General features: G+C 38.4%; 1 protein-coding gene across 2 annotated transcripts in view; it reads left to right on the forward strand.

Annotated features, from left to right (window-relative positions):
* The window catches only part of cdh7a (cadherin 7a), a 187916-nt gene that overhangs the window by 119489 nt on the left and 45211 nt on the right, over positions 1-23216 (forward strand). For both annotated transcript variants that reach the window (XM_017031627.2, XM_017031628.2), the window contains exons 4-7: positions 4841-4960; positions 16573-16740; positions 19040-19227; positions 22493-22746. In XM_017031627.2, the coding sequence (XP_016887116.1) occupies positions 4841-4960; positions 16573-16740; positions 19040-19227; positions 22493-22746 (730 nt within the window). The remainder of the gene's footprint in view (positions 1-4840; positions 4961-16572; positions 16741-19039; positions 19228-22492; positions 22747-23216) is intronic.

Raw genomic sequence — 23216 nt, forward strand, 5'->3', positions numbered from 1 at the left:
TTATTACTTTTTAAACATACATAAACCTGCAGTCAGTGATGTGTCCTCAGGTCTGCTGACCTGAAGTCACACGAGAGATTATTTCTGTCTCTATATGCAGACGATGGTCCTTTGTTTGCTGCTAATATGTTACAAATCACAAATGAGTTCATTGTGCCTGACAGTCAGATGTAGCCATGATGTGCAAGTGGCTGCAAAATAGCTGTCTCCCATTCAGATTATACACGCCACATTTATTTTCATTACTGGCAGATGACAGTTGTTCACCCAAGGAACAGGGCTGATGAGGGAAACCTGTTTTGTACACAGCTGCAGGGGAAATACATGGAAAATAAAGGGAAAAATGAGGATCTGATCCATCACGTCAATGAGGACGGACAAATATTGAAAGGACACTGACGTGGAGAATGGAGGAGCAGATGACAGCCTGGTGGAGCAGAAAGAATCTATTCAAATTTGAGATTGTTCATCAGGTTTTTCTGACACCCTGCTCATCCTTTCATTTTGATACTATTGTTGGGACAGAGTGTTCGCTGGATTCATAAGGCAAAAAAAAACAAAACAAAAACAACAAAAAATCAGAAAAAAAACACCGTATTTATGTAATGAAGATGAGTGCTACAACAGAATAGGTCAAAATAAATGTTTATATTCAAAAGAATATGTGATTTAATAAGTCAGAAAAAAAACACCGTATTTATGTAGTGAAGGTAAGAGTGCTACAACAGAATAGTTCAAAATAAATGTCCATATTCAAAAGAATATGTGATTTAATAACGGTGATTTAGCATAAATAGTATAAATAGTGAAAATGGATGAATTTGTCATAGTTATGGGTTATTTATATAGGATAAAATGTAATGTCAAAGACACAAATGAAGTATGAAGTAATTATTATTAATTGTCAAACTACAGGCTGACAAGAACGTTGTGACTAGATCACATTATAAAATAAAAGTAAAAACGTCCACTATTGAAAATAAACATACATTGAAGCTACAATTAAACAGGAATTATGAGTTAAATAGATGTAATTATGTTACCATTGAGTTTTTATTGTGTTCATTACTTTTATGTTTTCTCGTTTTTCACATACAGTCGTCACGACATACACTGAGGATTGTCGTCTCCACTGCACTCATAAAAATCAAAACATCTAAAAAAAAAAAAAAAACACCCTTTTCTAAGGCTCATCTCCTTTGAGTCCACACCAAAGGCTAATTTACAAAAACACCCCTTTCTAAGGCTCATCTTCTTTGAGTCCACACCAAAGGCTAATTTACAGCTTCATGTCTCGATCGGAAGTGATTTTTAAACCGTAAACCTGTAACAAAGGTTCAGTCACTTCTTGAGTTCTGTCCCCAACACTCATCCTTTGACCTTGGGGCTGTAAACTGCTGATAATATAAAGTGTCATGACTAAGAGCTGATGATATAATCTGGATGTCCTTCTACAACTGGCCCGGTGATAACTTCTCCAGCTCTGTCATGGCTTATTTTTTATTTATTTATTCCTCTTTTATATTGTTCACGTCCAGGGCCAGAGCCTCTTAATTCTACTTTATGGCCCAAAATGGAGGAGTCTAATCTTCTATTTCTTTGATCACTTCATTCGGTAAAAGCCTGTAAAATGCCTCTCATGTTGAAATGTGAGGTTTTTTATCACCATGTTTTCCTCAAAGTGAAAATATTGTTCTGTGGTTTAATCAGATCCAGTGTTTGTGGTTTTACAACCTTGTGTAAAGTGAATTCCTTTTACACATGATCTGAACTTTGGCTGGTGCTCCATGATGTTGTTTGGTGTTTTTTTCCGAAGACTGTTGTTGACAAAGTTATGTTCCTTGATATGAGGCTCTTTTTAAGGAACACAATTTGATTCTCCAGTTTTTCATATAATTTTTAATCGTGGAAAGTTCTGCAGATATTCAGAAACAATAACTTATTGAAAGAAACCTGAAGTTGATCCTAGGCGCCCCCTAGAGGAACTGTTCTTTCAAAGGCATTCCCATCTCTTCTTAAAACAGTGTACATCATGTTTCTTCAGGTTTGATTGATAAAAGTTACATACTGAACTAACTAATTTGTGACAATAGCGCTACCCAGTGGCAAGAATGTAAATCCCTTGCTTGATAAAAGTTGCATAATGAACTAACTAACTTGTGACAATAGCGCTACCCAGTGGCAACAGTATGTTTTCATGCTAAATCAGGTACTTTTGTGTGTTGGAAAAAAGGCACAAAAAAGTGATTTTAGATTTTTTTTTTTTAGATTTCTTGTCACAGTGCCACCAAGTGGGGAAAAGAAATCCAAAATGTATCAAAACGTCATCTTTCCAGAATCATATCAGTGCAAAGATAATCTTAAACTCAACAGCACCAGGAGTAATGTTTTTTTTAAATGTTGCTGCAGGTTGTCTGAATGTTGTTATTCAGACAATTTATCACCTGGGATTTCCAATTTAAAATGCCATTAAATATTAATTATTAGACATACAGAAGTCTAAGAGTGTGAAATGAGGCCACACGACTACTTTTCCCTTTAATTTTCTATTGAAATTGATTGGCATTCATTGCCGTTGATTATTTAAAACAATGCGCTGCCTGTGTGTTACCTTCACAGCCACAGTTGTCAGATCCAGTCATATCTTGGGTGCGTTTGAAAAGAGAAATACATCAGGAGTCAGGTCTGATGTCTGTTGTCTTTGTTCCTGTCCCGGAGGACGAGGAGGTGGAGATGAGAGGACAGACCTCGACTGCACACTGAAACAACACTGTAGACGTTCGTCACGGGAGTTTTCACTTCACTTTAAAAACAAATTTTCTCCTCATGGCTGTGGGGGCATTTTGAGGTTTTCTGCAGGGCATGGCTGACCAGTTTTTCATAGCTGTGAAATTTTCCCTTTGTCTGCAGCAGTAAAAGTATCGGTCAGCCGTGTCCAAACTTTGTTAGAAGGAACACATTTGTTGACATTAATATAACTGTAGGTCAACTGTTCCACCTTTGATATTTAAGATAAGGTCAAACACGTGCAATGTACATAATTAAATTTCTTCAGTGCTATGTTTGATTTTTTTTCCCCGTGAACTGTTTTTTGTCACATGTTTTAGGTCTGATTAAAAAACTTTCACAAAATTTTAGTTTTAACCACAAATTCAACAATCAAAAAAATAAAAACTAAAGAGCAAGAAAGTACATTAATGTCACCAAAAATATTTTTTTTTTTTCTAAATTTTCTAGTAAGTTAACCCACTGGCCATATAATATAAAGTAATCACATAAATTCCCCAAAATTACAAAAGAGATGTCACAAAGTAATCAAGCACTGACTTCTTGAAACTAAAAAGTCTTAAGAGATATTTTGAGGATTGGTGACTTTAATGTTCTTTTTAAAATCAGCATCACTGAAAGAGAGCTAAGCTACTACTGGTGTCCCCCAGGGCATCGTTCTTGGACCTAAAAACATTAATCATTTATAATATAATTCTTTTTTTCCTTATCTCACACAATTTCTTGCCTCACATGAAAGTACAGTAAATCATATTAAATGTGAAATTTAAATACCAATTTAAATTCCCTGTCATATTTTAAAACCTGTTTATAGATGAAGAGAAGGGATTATATATTTTCATATTGTATTTTGACACTTTTTTTTTCCAATTTCATGCTCATTTCATCCCTGTTTGTGTCTTTTATTATGCATTGTTTTTTTTTGTATCCAATTCATTTTGATTTCACTCTTTGAAAAGCAGTGAAATTTTATTCATCCAACTGGAACGCTTCATTAAAGCAGCTGATCTGCCTTTTTACCAGGATTTATCAGAGCATTGCAAACAAATGGTGTCGTTATAAGATCGTGACTCCTGCCTGTAGATCAGAGGTATCATTTTAATCTGTGTGCTTTAATGCTATAATGCAAACTTTATTTACTCCATAGGCCAGACTCTACCATCTACCATTTAAATATAAAAATAGTCAGGATAATTTAATAAAGAGGTCTCCTTGTATTTTGGTTTTTGAATCACTGAAATAATTAAGGCACAGTCTTATGGAGCTGAGGGTGTTTGGGATACAGAGGTAAGAGTGTCCTCCTCAGACTTTGCCGCAGGGCAAATTCAACGGCCTTTGACTCTTGAAGCACAATTCACTGAAGCACTGGGATGAGTAATTATGTAAGAGTCATAATAATTTAATGCTGACTTTTTAACATGCACACAGCGGTTCTGTGACACGTAATAACACGGCAGTTATAAGCAGATTAAATTTAGTGGAAAATAATTCATGAGATAAATGGGAATAAATGGGTCTTTTTTTTTGCAGTTGCTCTTAAATGTTGGAGCAAAACCAGAGCGAATCAGAGGCAACTACAACTGAACCCAATCTCTTCTTTAAATTAGTCATGTCAGACTGTATTTAAACATTTAGCAATTGTTTTCCATCTTTTTAGTAAAATTTCTAAGGGGAACATTTAGCAATTTTTTTGCCATCTTTTTAGTAAAATTTCTAAGGGGGAGATTTCACCTGTTTCACTTTTGTTTTTCTTTTGAATCATATTTATCATTTCATATTCTAAAATGAGAATCCATGAATCTGTTTCACTGAGCTTCAAAACACAAAACCCAGAATTTACACTAAATTACAGCTTCTCACTTCTGAGATTATTTTCTCACCCTGAAGGGGAAGAACTTTTCTTTACCGCTCTAACCCCCTTTTTCTTTTTCCACTTTCAAGTCAAATTTGTCACACGTTCGTTTGACATGATGATTATTTTCCACATTTAGCCGAGTTAGACGTGGCTCCAGGATGTTGTCTTGGAAACTAATGACTGGCTGTCTGCCCACAGGAACCATGGTAGTGCAAGTGGCAGCCACGGATGCTGATGACCCCACGTATGGGAACAGTGCCAGGGTGGTTTACAGCATCATCCACGGACAGCCCTACTTCTCTGTGGAGCCCAAAACAGGTGGGTACCACACTCTACACACATCCAGTCAACAAACTCCTGTACAAATGCACTGCATTACAGCACTAAAAAAACACACTATCTCTAAGTGATTTGTGCAAAAGCTGATGGGAATCTACATGAGTACACCGTTCTCTTCCTGAATAGGAGTAATCCTGGTTGTTTCAGTGATTTCAGTGTTTTGTTTTGGTGTTGTTGTTTTCCTTGGTGCTCGTCCCAGTGATTTGGTGTGAGCAGTGCTGACTGAGTGGGAACAGCTGAAGCCTCGTAAAAAAATACTTGAATCAGTGTGATGACAGTTGTTGAATTGTTTGTTTGTGCTGAAAAACAGAATTTCAATTTTAAATTAAGCAGATGTCTTCTGGGTGTAGTAATTCAAGAATTCCTGTAGGTATAAAATCAGCGCAAATGATTGGTGAGAAACAAGGATGAACTGATGAGATTTACTGTGCCAGAGTTTGATGTTTAAGGCTCCTGGGTTCCTACAAAACATTTTAGATTTTTTTTTTGTGGCCATGTCAAAGTTAATCACCAAATCTCTGCAACTTTTCCAAAAACACACATGTATATTAAGAATTATTTTTGTTTCACTTGTCAAACTGAAATCCTCGAGCAAATCTGATCTGATGAGCTTTAAATTTTAAACATTAAATTTGTCGTCGAAGCCCTGCTGAGAATAAAAAAACAAAAAAACGTTTAAATCTTCAGACAGCATGCGGATGTGACAAGCTGACAAAAAAATAAATAAACAACTCACCATAGCAATTACTTTTTTTTTCATGTCGTGATCAACTTGAAAGCCAGTCAATAAAATAAAAATAAACCTGCTGTCTTTATGACATTATTACCCTGCAGCAGCAGCAGCAGCAGGGCCAGTTCTCATTCAAACACCTTGCACTTTGACTGCAAAGTTTCGTTCAATCTGCTCCGGACGTAAAATCCTTAAGCATATCTGAAAAGTTCTCACTGTCATTTTTATTCTGGGTATCATTCCACCCATCAGTGTGTTGGACCTGTAAGAACCCTGAAATCTAAACCACTCTGTTGCCTTTATTGCATTAAATCTGGGCGGGTTGTGCAACTACTAAGTAAAGTAGCCTCAAGCCTCTGGCCTTAAGCTGTGAGTTCTCCTGCCCCCAATCCCCACTGCCCCGAGGCTCTTAGTCATATTTTGTTAGGGAACTTATAGGCTGGTGATGGTGGAGTGTCGGCCCACTGCTGCCTGACTCCCAGTGAGGAAACGGCTCTGAGAAATAGTTGATTTGTCTCAATCTAACATATACCAACCCTGTGTCCCAAAAAGTTTGCAAAAAACAAAACAAAAAAAAAAAAAAAACTTGATGAATAAGTTTCTTCAAAACATTTGAAACAAAATGATATAATTAGACTAATGAGTAGTTCAAATATTTTTAACAACAAAAATAGGTTAAAAAAATGTTCCAAACCGCCTAAATGTAATTAATATAAATGAGTGTGACCCCAGTGGAGAATTGACATTTGGTTAAATCGTTTTCACAGATTGATAGCAGCGTGAGTATTATAATATATATAAATATATTTTTGTTTTATTAAAAATAAATAGAAGATAAAATGTAACCATCTGTTCCTTACTTTAATACTTGTTAACCTTGTGGCAGAAAAAAAATCAATTCCACCAAAAAGGAATAAATAACACAAAAAAAAAAAAAAACCAAAATGAGCTAAGAAAAGTCAAAATTGTCTTGGAGATGAGGGATTGGAGTTCGTCTGTTGACTCCTGGGATGAGTCTAAGTAAGTGCAGCCGCTTCAATCCTCACTATATCCTCGTAGCCGCCTCATTAGCCACTGCCCTGCCGAGGCCGAGCTACTTCATGCAAAGTACTCTCAACAGAAAACAGGATGAAAAAAAAAATAAAAATGAATATGGACCATCCCAGAATATTAGACTTCATCCTATGCTTGGAGAGTAATGGCTACACACACGCTGGGATTCTCTGTGAGTGTAGCTCTGGTTCATGAAGGAGAGAGAAGCCACTGCAATGCAGGGATTTACGGCACTGTTTTCACGCTCAGACAGAAGAGAGAAATGAGAGGATCTGGAGAAGAATGTTGACCTGCCAGGTTGACTGCAAACATTTAGAAAACCTTAACGAAGGGCCCTGGAAAATGGAACAGTTTCGTGTTGTTTGGATGTGGCATGTGGCTGAGCAGAAATGGATGTTAGAACCTGAGAATATTTTCTGTGTGTGGATCCTGCAGAGATTCACACACAGTTTCTCTACTTGTTTTTCCTCTTTCTGGAGACCATTTTTGCTAATGAAGCCTCCCGCTGCTGCATTCATTAGGAAACATTTCCGTGTTTTCCATGTTTGGGAGCTAACATTAACGTTAACGTAGTGCATGTGCTGTAAATGACAGGTCCACTGGGATCTTCTCCCGGGCTCTGCTTCTTTGATTTTAATCTGAATGATTCCTTAAGGATCTTACTAATGGTTCAAACTTCTGCTGGGCTAATTAATGTGCTCCAAAACCCACGTTCACCTTCCCTGCAGTTGATTTTGGTTAGGCTTGTGTACTTGTACCTCTGTGTATTTTCCTACTTATGTCTGTGTGATTGAGTTAACAGCGGATTCAGCTCTAGCCATTTATTCACATCCTGTCTTGTTTTGATTTGCCATCATACTGCCATATTTGAGTAAGTAAATGTTTAAAAATTAGTAATAATCAGTATACTGTATGTACAAACAAATGGAAACTAACCTAAGCAGACCGTCCATCAGTATACTGTATGTACAAACAAATGTAGGCGCGTTTCATTCTTGGTAAATCACGACCAAAGCTTCATCTCAAATTTGATGAAGCTCCAGCTCAAAAAGTGTCCAATATGTGGTTAAAAATTAAATGCTGAAATAGAAAAAAAAATAGTTTTGAAGTAAAAAAACAAACAAACAAAAAAAATTAGTTTTGAAGTAAAAAAAACAAACAAAAAAAGAAAACAGTTAAAAGCTCAAATATTCTAAGTGATAGTGTTAGGTTTTAGACAAGCACAAAACAAGAAATTTGTTTAAAGTAGCAAAACAGACCAAAAAAAAAAAAAACAAAACTTTTCAACCAATTTGCTTGTCTACGTTAGTTAAATTAAAGTATAAAAAAATGTTAAAACACATACACACATATATATTTATATATGTATGTGTTTATACATATATACATACATGTGTATATATATATATATATATATCCATATATACATACATATTTACATATATGTATATATTTGTCTACATATATACATATATTATATCATAGACAATTATATCTGGTCTTTAACAGTCTTTAACAAAAAAAGTATCAAGGCAGTTAAAGTTGGTAGTTTGACTCCTCCTGCCCAATTTTCCTCGAGCAAGTCCATGGATCCTAATTGATCCCAGCGTGTATATAAAGAGGAAAAACTTAGTTTTCCAAAAACAAATTCATTAATTTAAAAAATCTGACAAATGTTTTTTTTTTTTTTCTCAAATAGCTTATTTTAGCTTTAATTAAAACCTGTGAGCACACATTCAAATCCCTGTGGAAATTTCTGTCTCTTACTTTCTGTGGCTGGTCTGTTATGGTGTCACACACACACACACACACACATAATATTGTGGCATTGGCCTTTGTTCTGACCCGGTTTAAACCATTTGCACCTGGTTCTTCCTCTGTGTGAGTAAAACACTACAAGATCTAAAGGCTCGAAAATCCCTGCAGACTTTTATAACAACACTGTGACTGTCTCTGTCTTTGGTTTATATAAGTAATTTTTCTCACAGATTGTTTTATATAGCTGTGCGAGACACCGCTGTAATTGAGAGAAATATTACTCAAGTGCTCACTCTGTTAACGTGGTCTTCATCTTCATTTATTCAGCCTTCAGAGGGAACTACCTGAGGGAAATAAAAATTTATGTTTCTGAAAACGCCCGGCTGGTTTCCTGTAAAAATCAAGATCTTGTCACAGCATTAACTTTTAACACTGTAGCTGCACCTTTTATAAACCGCCCACCGACTTCTTTCATTTGGAAAATTCCATTTGATGTCATGTCTTTGACAGTTTAGGTAAATCCCTTTTTTTTGTTGACTAGGATTGTGACTGTGAAAACCAGACAAAAACAGCTTTAAAATGAATGATAAAAGTTTTTGAGGCTGGAGACCTGCATGTTCAATGTCAATTGTAGTTTTAAGTTTCCAATTTTTAACTCTGTCCAGGTTTATATCCATTACTAAGTCTGTCCTACTCCAAGTCCAAGTCATTAGAGGAAAGTTTCAGCTGAGTCTAAGTTGAGTCTCTGTTCTTTCTACGCCAAGACCATTTCATTAAGGTTGAGTTTAAAGGTTTTATCACTCCAGATTTTGAGCTTGTCTCTTTGTCTAGGTTGTCTTTCAATGACTGGGGACCCAAGTACTACAAGGCTTTGCAGTACTTGGGTCCAGTTGGGTCATTCCTTCCTGGGGTTTAGAGCCCAGAGTCTTGTGTTTCAGATGTTGGCCACCAGGCCAAACGGTATGTGAAGAAATTTCAGAATGTGACATTAAGACTTAATGAGTTTATGACTATTTATTTTTTATCATATTGCATTTAATAACCTAAGAATGACTACAGTCTGTGTGGAGGCCATTGAAATCCATTCTTCTTCTCATGGGGTATTTAATGCTGTTCAACAAAACTTTCCAGTATCACTCGAACTTCAACTCCGACAGCCATGCCAATCAGAGTCCAGAGCCGACGTCCACTTAAAGTGATGTTTAAACAGCGTTGCTGCCACATGGACCCCATCAGTCTCCCGTCATGCTTTTCTTATAAAAAGCCAGCCCGCTCAATGACCATAAAGTGCACATTTTCATCACCCCCAGTCTGAGGCCAGTGACGTGTTTTTCATTAGGCTAAGTGGCTTCTTTGAATCTCAAGGTTTATATTTCAAAAGGCTTTAATAGGTTATAATTGCTGATTGTAAAGTAGCTTCTGTTCACTTGCAGTCAGACTTGATGCACAATTATTTTCATCCCTACCTGCCCCAGTTTGTCACCAGTGTCATTGAGTAAAGACTGTGACATGGTACAAATGACAGAGAAAAAAAAATGACACCCTGCTCTTTGGGGTTATTGGCTTCTTTTATCATATGAATGCGAACAGTCGCTCATCATGTAGCTGGCTGGTTGGCTAAGTATGGCACAGAGCTACATTGTCTTATGGAGCTGTTGACCTATATTGTAATAAAGGCATGAATATACACAGACTTTAATACACCTTTAATCTGAATAACATTAAAAACATCTGTACTTCTTCATCAAGCGTTAAAAGCAGTGCTGCGTCATTCAAACTGTATTACTGACACCTGCTGGCACATGTAAACATCCAGAAATTTCCAGTAGTTTTTTTCCACTGGACTTAGTGTCTTCGTTGAACTTCAGTGTTTACCTTACAAAATGTCCTTATCAGGTCTTTATTGGGGAAAAAAAAAAAAAAAAAAAAATTAAAACTAAGAAAATCGACCCAGTGAGTTGTGACTCTACAGATGAACACATGCTCATTCAACAAAGGTCTTTTTGAATCTCAAGGTTTATGTTTCAAAGGCTTTAAATGGTTACAAATGCCTAGTGTGAAGTGGCCTCTGTTCACTCACAGTCAGATCCGATTCTGAATGGTTCCCTGTCTCCTCCTGCCCTAGTTTACGTCGTACTTTATGGAGTGAACAACACAACATGATTCAGATGTCATACAATCAAATAGCACCATGCTGTCTCACTCTGTTGTCTTCTTCTTTTTTTGGAATTGAGCTGTCAGTGAGCTAAAAAAACGCAGCATCCTTGGTTTCGGAAGAGTGGCAGTTGAACTCGCATCTCTGTGTCGACGTTTGTTAGCATCCTGACAACATTTTTGTTTCTGTTTTCTAATTTTGGTATCACAAAAACACCCGAGCAGAGCGAGTCTGTGCCGAATGAAATGCGTCCGTAACGTTAGCAAAGGGGTTTGTGAATTTGTTTTACAAAAGATCTGAGAGGTTTTCTTTTTCAAAGCTTTATTTTTTTTTTGTTTTTTCAAAATAGTGTGTTTTGATTTTACATTCAATTACTGAATGTTTTGTTCACTATTGTCTTTTGACTCATTTTATACCTGTTTCCTCATTCATTCTTGTTTCTGATTTTTTTTTTTTTTGATTTTGTTTGGCATTGTAATGACGCTCGTCACTGCTAAATTATTGATATTTTGCTTATTCACCACATTTACTCTGTTATAAATTTAAAAAATCTTTATTGTTTTTGTCTAGTTTAAACTATTTCAGAGGAAATATTACTTTTAACTCCTTCACCTAGGCAAAACACAGGCAAAATGTAGTGTACGATATACGTTGAACCCACATTTTACAGTCTACTTCCTGTGACCCATTTAAAGCGATTGAGAGGATTATTTTATACAACCTTTCATTTGTTTATTTAAGAGGTTTCGGCTTACTCTACCTTTGGCTTCAGTTCAAATGTAAATACATCGTCCAGGGGTGAAGTATTGTCTCTGCCTCCAGCGCTGGCTGTGAAAAGGACCACGTTGTTTGTTTTGGCTGTTTTCTTGTAACGTATTGTCAATACCATGTATCTTCATGCAGGTGAGACACTAGCTTTCAGGCCCTGGCCCAGGATTGAGTGTTGTGGGATGAGCGTATTTGCAAGTTACTAATTAGTCCCATTTGCAGCAGCCGCCTGGACCATAGCGGAGGGTGACTTTGACAAAGTGCCGGGGCTGAAATACACTCTAAGCTTCAGCACTGCAATACTGCTGTAGCGATTAAATGTTGGAAGGGCTAATGGTCGGAGCCGGAGTGGGGGTATGAGGAGGATCTATCTGACCCAGTCTCACGTGGGTAGCATCCTGGCTCTATTTCGTCTAACATGTCTCTTTATCCTGCTTCTTAATCCCAAATTGAATCTACAAGGTGCCCTTGGAGGGGCAGTATAAGTCCCACCACCTGAAGGTGTTCATAAGGCTTCATTGCGGCAATGTGTATTGATTGATAGCATGTTGTTTGGTTTGAAGGTGAGGCTGAATTGTGATTTTTTTTTTTCTTCCGTTGTTGCTAAAGACTGTGTTCTAATTGATGGCGGGCTCAAGGAGGTTTGTGAACAGCTGCTTCCTGTTCTGCACACCTTGGCGATATGGCAAGTCCTTCAGAGACAATTATCCACGCACATTAACAGAGGGCAGAGCATGCATGCTAACAAACCTTCAATGGCTGGGATAACAAAGGAAGAATTTGGTCCGCAGGAGGAGCGGCGTAGCTGGGTGAGAGGATTAATTACACTCTGAAGGGAGCATTTAAAATGTGAACTGGCTTGCCTCTCCAAAAGACACAGCTGAATATGACAGGTACTCAGGCGATAGAAGGCTGGGCAGACGGAGCCTTCTGACCATCTAATTAGATTGAAAACGCTCAAATAAGAAGAAAAGGCCAATTCTAATACTTGTGTACTCGGTGGTAAAACCTGGAGAAAATTCACACGCCGGGGTCAAGAGGAGACGAGACTGCTGTGATCAGCATGTGATTAGAACATTATTACAGCACATTGGGAAAAAAAATGTCACGTGTGCTTAGGTTCCCTGTGCTGCTGGGGCTCCAGAGCCTCTGCTGTTTTGACGCCTGCACTAAATCGAGAACATTACAGCTGAAGGCTAGATATAAATCAGGCTGCCACCTGCTGTTCAGGCAGGTAATATAGAGTGGAAGAGGACATTTATTATGATTATTTTTTTTTAATTCTTATCTGAAAAGACACACAATACTGTGTGTGTGTACACAAAGTCACAAACAATTTTTTTTTTGTCAGCAAAATCTAATCTAGAATAGTCTTTATGTTTCTATCTATCCATCCATACATCCATCCCATCACCGGGTTAATCATCATTGGTTGTATCTTTCCAACTTTCCATCCATCCATCATCCACCTTCCAACCAACCAACCCATCCATCCATTCAGCCTTTGTTAAAAATTAAACATATAAAGGCAGTGATGATCCGATCTGTCAGATTATAAACAGTGAATGGAGCCATTCACTGTTAATAATCTGACAGATCAGTGACCTGTGTGACCTGTGATCACACTGTAATCCCTCCATTGTCACATGATAATAAACCACTTGGGCTAAAGGTTTTATTTCCTGTTTGTATGGGGCTGGCCGTTTGTTATGGGATCCATCCCTCGTAAGTGGCCCGCCCGTGGGCTTAGCAAATCACATCCTGCACCCTTCATGTTTGAGTGTTCATCACCTTCATCAGAAACCTCTCATACAGCTGCACTCAGAGCCAGAGGGATTTCCTCCCGACGTCTGCACTTTTTATTCATTCTTCCCAAGACAAATGTCACTTTTCTCGTCTTCAGCTCGGGGGGAGCGTGGCCCTAGCCGTCTGCCGCTAGTGTTGTGGAGACAGCGAGATTAATGCCCAGCTACGATGTGTCTGGCTTGCACCGGAGGCAAAAAAAAAAAAGGGAGTCGGAACGCATTGCGAGGCTGCGGCGTTTATACCGACAGAAGGATTTTAATCATCGCTTCTCCCCAGGAATGACACCAGCGCCGCACGGGGTAACAGAGATAGAGAGCGAGGAGGGCTGGCACCCAGCAGACAAACAACAGCCTCGCAACATCATCGGCGTGTGGATTAGCACCGTCGCTCTGTGTGAAAAGTGTCTGCTTCTGGCCAGACGAGAGCAGAAAACATGATGCTGGCTCTTTATCTGAGCCGGTATCAGGATTCATAGCATCATTAACCACTACCAGTGTCTCTGAGGCTCCTACACACCAGGGCTGATATTAAATAAGTATATCAATAGTGTTTGTGTGTGCGTGTGTACAAACGGTATCTGAAGCCTTTAGTGAGAACAATTGTTTGTCCCTCTGCTGCTTGCAAAAAAAAAAAAAAACTTGTTATTTTCCTCCCTTTCTTCTACCTTTTAGCAGCCACATTTGCTGCTGTCATTATACTGCAGTTCAACCATTATCCAACTTTTCCCTCGACTTCACCTAAATCTTTAAAGATGCCTCTTTTTAGTCGAAGCCTCCCTTCTCTGTCGCCGTGTTGGCATTGTAGAGAAAAAAAAAAAAAAAAACTCTGTTGTGTTTAGCGCATATTAAAGGAGGCCCTACTGGCTTTCAAGTCAACTTTGTGATGCGGCAGAGTAAACAGGGTTCACAGGTGTCACCGCAGCAGGCACCAGAGCGGTGGTGCTGCTCCCTAATGGGCTCTAAGCCTGCACTGTGGAGGAGGTGATGAATGTATGGATGGAAGCAGAACAAAGGCATAATCGGAGAAAACACACAAACACACCACCGACAGGAATGTGTTGGAATTTACTTTACTTTACAGTAAATAAAAACGAGCCTTGACTTTGTGGCCGTTCGCCACATTGGAACGCCACTGTCTTCATTGTCTGACGCAGCGCTGGAATGGCTGAAATGGCTAAAAGATTATTGCTTTATTGACCAGTGTCAGTCCTCTGGCCAGTACGCCAAGTAAATGCAGTGGGCGTCTGAGTGTAATTCAACAAACAGAGCCATTTAGTTAAAGCAGTCATTAACACTTTTCACTGTAAAGACATTAATCAACCATGACAGACGGGGGAGAATTGAATAAGTTAATAGATTTGTTTTTTTTTTTCCATCATGGCAACTTTCAAAAATGTCTTCATTTCCTCTTCTGAAGCCTCTCGACCCACTTTCTTTGATTTGTTTGCTCTTCCTACTTTCTTCCCGGATTGAGCCATATTGGAAATTCAAGAGTGTGTGTGTGTGTTTGACCCAAAACTGTCACTGTAAGAGAAATTTGGCCAGTGTTCACAACTTCATTTAATGACTCGCTGTGTATTCAAACAGTTTATTCAAGCTAGTGGCTCCAAAGGTGGTGTCGTGGTCCTGTTATGGTTAGGTGATGTCACTATACTTCTGTTTAAAATGAAGTTGAGTAGAGACTGATTGTGTTGGTGTGAGTGTACCAGTGGTGTGTTCTGATTTCACTCACATTTTCGGTAAAACAGTTCCATTTGTGTGAACTATTTTACTTTTATTGACACACAGTTTTCCCGCTCCTGCTTTCAAACTGTCTTCTGTTTTTGTTTTTTTTCTACTAATAGACACATGTTCAAAATCAGCACCATGATTGGACTTTGACCCTGCCAGATTCCTTTTATTTTGGTTTTAATAGTTGACTGTTGCATCAATAAATTTTGTCGTCGTCGTTCAGCCCCACATAACTTCATGTTTTGTTTTTGTCACAGAAGAGAAGGTCGGCGACAAAGTCCTTGACGAAAATTGCAAGTCGACAAAGTGAACACTCAGTCCTCACTACAGCAGTATCTCCCTGCAGTATTCTGTCAAATACTACCTCAAACCAGTGCTTTTAGATACATTATTTTTTCTTCTCGTGGCATCACTAATGTCTATTTTTTCTTCTGCATACATGTGTCTCTGCCAGAACCAAATACCACAACTTTCGACAAATAATAACAAAGGCAAAATAACATAGATTTGATGTTTTCCTGTTACTCAGCATTGCAACATTTGTGTCATTTTGTCAGGAAAAAAATGGTGAAATGCAAATTTGACTAAAAATGAGCTCCAGTTTTGTGGAGTGTGAATGTGGGTGGTTGTAGAAGTGCAAGACTCCATTGTAGAGCACAGTCTGGTGACAACAGTCAGCAGTGTGTTCTGTCATCCCACACCGGCTGAAACACGGGGGGAAAGAAATCAGATTCTTTAAAACAGTTGGTGAAATCCATAAAGCATGAGAAGAGTTTCAAGGTCAGAGCCGACTGACAGCACATGTATTTGTTTTTTCCCCCTGAGATTGAACCTCAATTACATGTCAAATTCCTACATAAATCGTCGAAAAAATGTTTCATTTATTCAGGAACCAATAGTGTGTGTATGTGTGTGTGGCGTTGTGTGGGTACTTTAATGAGTAATCTCCCACGTTCTGCGAGAATCTTTAATTTAAAAGTGCCCTTTAATGAATATAACACATTGTGTGGTAAGTCATTAACTTTGAAAGCAACAGTGATTGCTTTTGAAGGATTAGCGGGAGGAAAAAAATGTGTTGTTGCATTTAAAATGTGCCACGGTCATTTTTCCTACCAGGATTTATCGCGTTTGTAGTCAAGAGATAAACCTGAGATTAAACCAAAATAAAATGTGCCCTGAATAAAAAAAGTAAAGGTTTGGTGCACCAGTAGGTGAGGTAAATACTCTTCTAGAATTGTTACAGTTTTACCTGAAAACTCAGATGTTGTTCTGCAAATTCATTGACTTCATACGTCATGCTGCTAAACCCTTTGTAAGTCACAACAACATCATCATCATCTGTGCTCTGTAAACGGATGACCAGTTACCATGGAAATCTGCCATTAACCTCCAGTCATGTTCTCTTGTAATTGCCACTAGAGGGCTGGATGTAAACAGGCTGGATCCATAATTTTACACCACACATTTTGACATGAATTATTGTCCATTAATCCATCAAGAGCTTAGCTCCACATAGAACCGGTCCAAGGTTTGCACCGATTTGTCCCGAAAACTCATATATTTACTATTATGTCTCTGCCGTTGTCCTCAGGTGTCATCAGGACAGCTTTGCCCAACATGGACCGTGAGACCAGGGACCAGTATGTTCTTGTCATCCAGGCCAAAGACATGGTTGGCCAGATGGGCGGCCTGTCGGGCACCACCTCCGTCACCGTCATGCTCACCGACGTCAACGACAACCCGCCTCGATTCATTCACAGTAAGTTTTAACTTCAGCGTCAATGACTGTGTCGTGTTTGTCATATTTGGATTGTGCTACAGATACAGATACAGCAAAAGGTTCTTAAGAATCAACCAACAAATGGTTGAACCAAGTGAGAAAATACATTGAAATAATTGAATAAATGTATTGTCATTTTTGATCATTTTCCAAAATATAAAAAAACTTTACTTATACTACATTATAACTAGCAGCTCAGAATATACAGTTTTGAACTTTTCCGACCAAACCTTCCTGTATGACGTACACCACCCTGCTCAACTCTTCATCAGAGCTAGGGTTCACTGCTGGCATCGGACACAAGGATCAATTCAGCTCTGTCTTTTTTTCGCTGTCATCCAATTTCACTTCCTGCTAATGGTTTTCCAGACTAGTCTTGGAATTCAAAGATGCGCGGATCTTCTCAGGATAATCCGAAAGCTGGCAATCAGTTTACTGCTGATACCCCCACCCCAACCACCCACCCACCTGCCCTGTAGTGTTAGGTAATGGTTGTTGTGCTCAGTACTGGACTGCCTTGATGAGAAGTCAATTTTCCAGGTCCCTGAGGGAGAAGCAGATGGTTTCAAGTTTTCACCACAAGACGTTGAAGCCATTTGAAATGGAGTGTTGTAATACAGGCAAATGAAGAGACTCTGAAAGAGTTGTGGGTTTTTACTTCCACTGTCATGTTCACCTGCGGGGTCACGGGTCAGAATCGATAGACCATTAATTAGTATCAGTGCTGATGTAGTCCACGAGCTGTATCTATAGTCCTGAAGCAATGAGGTAAAAGAAGCCAAGGTTAGCTGCTGGAAAGGACAGACAGTGTGTGTGTGTGTGCGCGTGTGTGTGTGCATGAGGCGAAACGCGGGGAGGAAAGCAATTTTTTGGTCCTTTAAAGAGCTGCTATTCCACGGCAAATTAAAAAGCCATTATAAAGATTACATGGCGGCAAACAATGTCAGGCAGATTAGCATTTAGACAGTGGCAGAGGGAGACAGTGCGAGGAGCACAGAAAGGTCTGGTAATGAGCTCCACCATGGTGATTGGGAGATTATGATTATGACTATGATTCCCTCCTTTATTCCTGTTCGAGAGTTCTTTAAATCCAGGGGTCAGACAAAAGCTCAGGCAACACAAGAGCAGAGGTTCAGGGTAATAGAATGTTGGAGTGGACATTTCATCCTTTGCAGAGCAGCACAAGGATCCAAAAGAGACACCTGTACGCTGCTCACTTATTTTTTCTTATTTCAATAAAATGACAGCCTTATACAAGCAGGTACCACCCTTTTCTCTTTTTTGCCAAATTTGCTCACTCTATGCCTCTATGCTGATGACTCACTCATTTGATAATAGAACTTTGATACAATACATGCATTCAGATTACATTGTTTTTTGAAATAATATATATATATATACTGTATATATATATATAAAATATAAATCCAAGTTACTAATAAATTAGCTCTTTTATTGATTTTTTTAGATCAATGTGTCTATAGATGACAATTTTTTTTCTCTATACTGATGATATTACAGTCTGACTCTTTGCACAACTGTAACTCACTAATAATATAATTTTAATCATGCCTACATTTTGTTTAATGAACATAAACCCCTTGTGCAGTATGTTAAAAAATTGTATTTAACTATAAATGCTTAGTAGAAAAGGATTATTTTATTGGCTGAGTTGATTGATTGGCAAGATTGAATGTGGTCCGTTCCTTTTTGTTCCTATTTTCAATACATTAAAAATGGCACCATTTTCTTATCATCTGAGAGCTGAGCCTTTTTAAATGGCTTTCAGTCATTCTTTTTACATATAAGAAAGAAAGAAAACTCTTCGTGTTTTTTTAACCTTTGCTCACTCAAAATGACTTCTCACCTGACTGTCAGGATATCAAACCATTTTTCCATGTGTATCTATCAATAAATGATGTGGTTTATTGTCTGTTTTGTCTCCAAAGGATCTTTGTAAACATGTGATGTTATTTCCCTATCGGCTTTTCATTCAATTCTGCAAAATTCAATACATTCAAAAGCAAAAATTGGTATTTGTTGTTTTTCTCCATCTGAATAAATGCTGCTTTCCCCTTGAATTTTCTTCTGGCGGATCTTCAGTGAAAGCTTTATTCTGTGTGTGCCTGCCTGTGTTATGCAGCATGAATTTGAGGAAACAAAAAGTCAAATCAAAGCTGAAGCAAAAGAAAAAAAAAACTGCATTGTGAAGGTGAGTCGGTAGTGAAATGAGCACATCCATTACCAGCATCATCTTGTCTGTTTTTTTTTCCCCCAGAGAGTTATCAGTTCTCGGTGCCGGAGTCACTGCCGCTCCAGTCTGTGGTGGCCAGAATTAAAGCGGCCGATGCTGATATCGGTACCAACGCGGAGATGGACTACAGGATCATGGACGGAGACGGGCCCGGCATGTTCAACATAACAACGGACGAAGATACACAGGAAGGCGTGATCCTTCTGCTGAAGGTAGTACACAAAAACATACACAGGAATAAGTACCAGTTCTGTAGAAAACCAAAAATACTTTTGTATTTACGAATACTACAAATACTACAACCTGGCTCAATTGGTAAAGTTCTTTAAATCACAGACTTTTTTTATACATCATTAGTCGTAGGAGCAAACTGAGCGTTGGCCAAAAGTTGGAAATAGCAAAAAATTTTCTCAAGTGAAGAACAGTTTTATTATGTACTGTACATATTACATTGGAAGAAATAGATAAAGGTCAACCAAGAAATTCACCCCAAAATGTAACATGTAAATGTGTAAAACTTTAATAAAAAAAACTAACAAAAATAGCTTAAAGCGCACATGTAAATGGACAAAAGTAATACAAAAGTCACTAAAAAAGTGAGCCTTTGTGAGAATTCTTTTTTTTAAATAAATGTTTCTAATGCCAAGATTGGCTACAGGTCCAGAAATTGTATTTTTTTTTACAAATAAAGTGGCTCCTAATGCCAAGATTGGCTACAGGTCCAGATTACATACAATGTATTAATATTTTATCTGATTACTACACCATAAAACACTACAGTTTTTCCATGTGGATTTAAAGTCTTTTCATTACGGTTTTAAAAATTGATTTTGTGATTTACAAAAAAACAAAAAACACTTGTATCAGAAACTCAGCATATTAAAATATAAGGAGTCCCTTGGAAGCCAGTCAGTCTCATGAGACCATGCAACAGAATCATAAACCTGAATTCATGGCTGGCGCTCTGGGAGCCTCTTTACTGATGGCACCAATGTGGTCTACGGTCTGAGAGCAGACGTTTGGTCTCATGTTGGATTTTTAAAACATCATAGTTATTTACTGTATGGGTCACAAACCCTGTAACGACTATACACCTTACTGAATCACTACTGAATCAAATCACTCTTGCAGTACTACCTGCTGCTGTTCCCTGACAAACTCAAATCAGGTTCAGCAACTTGAACTTTTGGATATAAACTGACCAGCCTTCATCGTCCGCATGAGGCAAAAGTGAAAGTTGTTTTTCTTTAACCTTTAAAGATACAAAACCATTGGCTGGAATCTTCACAGTGAAACATTTGGCAGCGATGCTCACTGTGTTTCGTGCTCGTTTCATCTTCAGCACATCCGACTCAAAAGAGCAGAGAAACAGTGGGTCCATCCCACTAACAAGTGGGTCTATTCCCACTGCACTTTAAACCTAATAGACTGCAACATAATCTTCTGTGTCCTGAACCTCCTCTGTCCAAAAAACTGAGAAAAACAACAACATCAGCCACCACACTGGTGACGCTTCGTTTTATTACCTTTTAACATGGTCACTGGAGCTTCCCAACCGTACACACACAAAACATCCTGCTGCAGTAAACACATACACACACACACGCGCGCACTCATAAGACCACCAAACGCGATCAATCCATAGTTGAAAATGGGCCACAATAAATGTAGTATTTCCTGGAAAACAACATTAGGCTGCTGTTAAGGGACGACCCTGAGCTCCTTTTTTAAAAGTATAATTAGATATCAGGTTTAACGTCTTCAGCTCGGGGCTATGAACCAAGAGTTGTGATGGTCAACACACAATTGGTTTCCAATAGTGTTTTAATTTTTAACAACCCCAGGGACGGTGTTAGGGTTAGTTAAATTTCCTACAAAGAAGCATTTATCGAACACCAGGACTGTTTTTTTTCCCCAACTGTTACTGAATAATTCACTGACTCCAGTTTCATCTGTTACTGAATAATTCACTGACTCCAGGATTGTTGGTGATGTTGAGACTTGGAGTTTTTTTAGGTGCTTTTTCAGATACACCATAATTTTAATGGGATTCTTAAAGGTGCTGATAAATAAAAAATATGATCCAGGTTTAAGTGCTGAAATTTAAAATCCTTGAAAATTCCAACTTTATTTCTTTTGAAAACAAAAAAAATGAAGCTACAAAAACAAGTAATTAGTGCAAATACTTTAACCAGAAGTTGATAAGAGATAAAAACAAAACAAACGTATTTTACATGGGCTCAAGAAAAAAAAATAAATTATATATTTGTTTAAAACTGAAAACAGATTTGCTTAAATAATATATAAATAAAATGACCAAAGTCAAAAAGGAAAGTAAGTCAAAGCTGTTTAAAAAAAAAAAAACATGATTCCATAAAATGTAATAAATAAAACAAACAGTTTCACTTGTGTTTTCAACTCTTTCAGCTCTGATCTGCTCACTGCCTGCTGCAGTAATGCTTGTTCATTTCAGTTCAGCTTCCTCTCCTCGTTTCCCATCGTCTCCTCCTCCTTCTGCTTCCATCTTCCTGTGTCTCAAAGCGTCTCCCGCTCCTTTGGGATTAAGTGATAATCACTAATGACAAATCAACAGCGACTATCTCCGACACCTCTGATCGCTGTAAACATCCCACGGTCAACAGAGGGTTTACTACCAGGGCAGAGCCGGGCTGAAGATTTGTGCTTTCTACAGAGAGGAGAAGACGGCACTGAGATCACTGTAGTGATTGATGAAGGGAACACAGAGAGAAAGAGAGAGACCAGAGAGACTCTGGAAAAACACGGCTCTCACCGAGGGAACGGAGATAAAGCTATAAATAATGTCATCGGCGTCCGCCTACATGCATAAATAAATAAAGCATCTCAAGTTAAACATGTAACAAAGACACTTATTCATCCAAACAGGACGTTTCTTACACGTTCTTGCCTCATCGCAGCCCGCATCTCACATTTTCGGAGTGTCGGAGAACTTGAAGTGGTCTCCTTGGGCCGTGCTCGTGTGACGCTTCAACGCTGCGGCTCTTTTGTATCAGACAAAACACCAAACTAAACGTTAGACTCCAGCAAATCTCGTCAGCGGGGCCAGGTTCGGTCTGTGTTTTGTGTGTTTGTTTTGCAGCAAACTCGAGACAATTACAACGCAGACAATGAAAGTGTCAAATCAATGCTCACCTCAAGTGTATTATGTTTTGCAACGGGGAGTTCAATGAGCTAGAAGAAGATGAAAAAAAATGACAAAATGATTCACGTTTCATTTCCAAATGTTTTCACAATATGTCATGACTTTATTTTTCTTGTTTGTTTTTTTTTTCAAATCAATATAAATGCTTTCACAGCACAAACAAGATAAAACTGATCTGTGAACAAAAGGCCTTTTTTTTTAAGTCTGACTGTTTTTTTGTTGTAAATAGTCTGTGGAGGCGTCGTCCTTTTGACATGATCATATAATATGTGTTCTTTGTCTCTGTTTTACCTCAGCCTTTGGACTTTGAAACAAAGAGCAGCTTTGCCCTGAGAATCGAGGTCACCAACAGGAATATCGACTCCAACTTCCTGAGCTTGGGTCCGTTTAGCGACACCACGTCAGTCAAAGTGACGGTGGAAGACATGAATGAGCCGCCAATCTTCTCCTCGCCACTCAGCAAGATGGTTGTCTCAGAAGATGCCAGAGTGGGCACCTCAATCGGGAGGGTGTCTGCTCACGACCCGGACGTCACCAACAGCAACATCAGGTAGAAAAAAAACCTTGTGAGGTTATATTACTGGATGTCATGTTAACATTTTTAGTAAAAGGGAGGAGGGAGGTCCAACATCAAGTGTTTCTTCTCAACACACGTCAAACCAAACCAAAGGTCTGGAGAAGAACACACCACGATACACTTGTTTTACCAATTTGAAAACTACATTTTTTTGGAATTTTTTCTCCGTACCCATCATTAAAATATCTTTAATTTCTTTGATTTACTTTTGCTAAATATTATTTTTCTAAGATCAAGTCCAAGATTCCCAAAGGCTCCCAGTAAAAAAAAAAAAAGTCTAATTGTTTAAACCATTCAAGTACTCCCTGCAATCTACGCACACAAAGACTCTCACCGACCCTCAAAATTCCCGATGTGGCTCGTCTCAAAGACTGTGCCAGATGGCGTGCGGTCCGAGGAGTGCAGCATTTGCAGAATCAAAATGCCAATTTAAAACAAGAGAA

This window comes from Cynoglossus semilaevis, chromosome 3 (genome assembly GCF_000523025.1).
Source record: "Cynoglossus semilaevis isolate Cse_v1.0 chromosome 3, Cse_v1.0, whole genome shotgun sequence".
NCBI classification, from domain to species: domain Eukaryota; kingdom Metazoa; phylum Chordata; class Actinopteri; order Pleuronectiformes; family Cynoglossidae; genus Cynoglossus; species Cynoglossus semilaevis.